Below are 2457 nucleotides of genomic sequence, written 5' to 3' on the forward strand. Positions count from 1 at the left end.
TAGGCGTGAAATTTCTGGTGGTGTGCCTCGTTTTTCCCAAATGCTAGTACTTGAAACTGATGTAAACTATTTTTCATCAAGTGGCTAATTGAAGATGGCAAATGTTCTGCTATCTGGTCTCCGTGGAGCAAAACAGCTGGGGCAGAACTTCAGATCTGCATGCAGGTCTCTTTCATCAGGTGAATTATGTATAAAAAACTATAAACTGCATTAGTTTGGTAGATAATTCCTCGTTGGGAATGACCCCAACTTTATTTTATGCAGGACAATTGGTCGAGCCCGGCTATGTCTTCGGTCGTAAATGTTTTGGGCCAGGTAAACTAATTCTCGGCATGGTTGCTGTTTCGTGATTTTAGTATTTAGTATACCAGAACCCGGTTTCTGCAAATGCTTACTAGTTGTTAGTCCAGAGTTCAACTCACATGTGCTGGGCTGACTATGGTTAAATTGGTGTATCTCCAGGTGCTCTACCTAATACTCCCTCCCTTCCATAATGTAAGACCTTCCATAATATAATTATGGGACGGAGGGATTAACACATTAGTTCAAGAGAGGCAGAGCCTAGCCCCTCGGCTCTTTTTTTGGCGTTAAAAAATGAATTTAGTTTTACTCCATTGTTCATGGGTCTTTTATTTGGATGTGCTTATAGTCTCTAATGGTAGTTATACAAATAAAATGCTTAAAATCGTTTTTTCTGATGATTTATGTGTAGTAAAAAAGATTTTTAAAACTGAAGGTAATGCGAGCCCCTTTGTGACGCCATGTGCATGATGTTGTAATCACTGGTTAACAGCCCAAAAATTCAATATCGGTGGAAATGGTAAATTTGCAGTGCATTGAAAAACACAAATTTCGGTGTTAGAGTTGCATTCCGTTTCCAGTTTATAACAATTTTCAGAAAAATAATAATGATGAAATACCTCTCCAATAACTTTGTGGGTGTACGTATTAACCACATTAGTTTTGAGTAACAGTGATTTGTTAACTAACATAATTTTGCTGTTGTATGCAGATTACGGGGTTACCACCTCTGTTGGTCAATATGGACTGCCCAAGTCTGTGGACTGGAGAAAAGTCCCATGGCTTAAAATCCCAGTGAAAGATCAGCGTGGCTGTGGTATGGACGAGTAATGCAAATCACTTACGTTTCTCTTTCCCCATTGTGAGATGTCAAAAAAAAAATCAACCCTGTTTTGATGTTTGGTGACTGCTTCTCTAGTTCTCTGCCTGGTACTCCAAGAATACTCTGTTATTTCTAACAAAAAAAGAACAGATATCGTTTGCTAGTACATAAGATTGATGTTAATTCATAGATCCATGTTGCCATCCCCTCATGCACAAAACAAAAACAAAAGATACTTTACATTGTTAATTCATGATCACTATGTTTTTGTGTTAGTAGCTCATTACCTTTCTGCAGGCCTATCAAGTAATCATTAATGGCCTTTTTTATAAGGTTGCTTACCTGATTAAACTGCGGACATGCATGATAGTAATTTGGTCGTTCTATTTTCTTAGAATGCTTTGGACAGTACTGTGAGTAACAAACGTTAGGCAGGTTAGCCGTGTAGTTTTAACAAATGCTACCATTGATACTCACATAAGTTAGTTCCAGACTGTCGTACTTGCTTCCAAGTTTGGTTTCAGTTTCTACGGCAATCATTAGTGATGGTCATGAACCCATATTGTTTCTGTAGGTAACTGCTATATTCAGGCATCTCTTGTTGGTATTGGGAGTCTTCATTCCATCATAACTGGAATAAACGTCGAACTTTCTAGCCAGCATGTTCTTGATGCGAATACTATAACTAATTCTGGATGCATGGGAGGCACAATACCAAAGGTCTTCGACTTTGTCATGAGGGGTGGAGTAGTCCTAGAATCTGCTTATCCATATACTGGGAAGAGGGGCTTTTGCCAGGATATTAAGGTAAAATATATTGCAACTTTTGATTTCAATAAATAAAAGCCAATAAACTATTCATGTTAATATGCTTTTTCTGTAGGCTAAAGGTCTTACTATTGAGGGTTGGGCACAAGTCGCTCCAGCAGAAGAAGCTCTCATGTATGCTGTGGCCCATCAGCCAGTTGCCGTTGGAGTAGCTGCTGGGACAGAGTTTGAAAATTATCAATATGTATGCTGTCTTCTGTTTCTCTAATATTTACTCAGGTTTTAAAATGGCGTTGCTATTATGTTACTGCAGAAATTAATTTCATGGTCTGTTATTGTGAATCATGAGTTTTATGACAATTAGACCCACGAGTCAGAATCCATTCGGAACGCAGTATCTATAAAGATATGATGTACTGATGTACTTCAATAAGTAGTATTCATATAGATAGATAAAAGTTAGTCATGATCAGATTCCTGTATGTTATGTTATCTGGCATATTCTAAACTTAAAAAAACATAATAAGATGAATGCTGAATGCATATAAAAGCCAGCCCCCCTCCCC

At 37.9% G+C, this 2457-nt stretch overlaps 1 protein-coding gene across 6 annotated transcripts in view; it reads left to right on the forward strand.

Moving 5' to 3' along the window:
- The window catches only part of LOC123051970 (zingipain-2), a 15737-nt gene that overhangs the window by 11655 nt on the left and 1625 nt on the right, over positions 1-2457 (forward strand). For 5 of the 6 annotated variants that reach the window (XM_044474986.1, XM_044474987.1, XM_044474989.1 and 2 more), the window contains 5 exons: positions 82-179; positions 265-315; positions 1013-1117; positions 1698-1930; positions 2007-2135. In XM_044474986.1, the coding sequence (XP_044330921.1) occupies positions 95-179; positions 265-315; positions 1013-1117; positions 1698-1930; positions 2007-2135 (603 nt within the window). In that variant the 5' untranslated portion in view covers positions 82-94. The remainder of the gene's footprint in view (positions 1-81; positions 180-264; positions 316-1012; positions 1118-1697; positions 1931-2006; positions 2136-2457) is intronic. The other variant, XM_044474988.1, reaches the window with a different exon arrangement.

Source organism: Triticum aestivum, chromosome 2D (genome assembly GCF_018294505.1).
Source record: "Triticum aestivum cultivar Chinese Spring chromosome 2D, IWGSC CS RefSeq v2.1, whole genome shotgun sequence".
Taxonomy (NCBI): Eukaryota; Viridiplantae; Streptophyta; class Magnoliopsida; order Poales; family Poaceae; genus Triticum; species Triticum aestivum.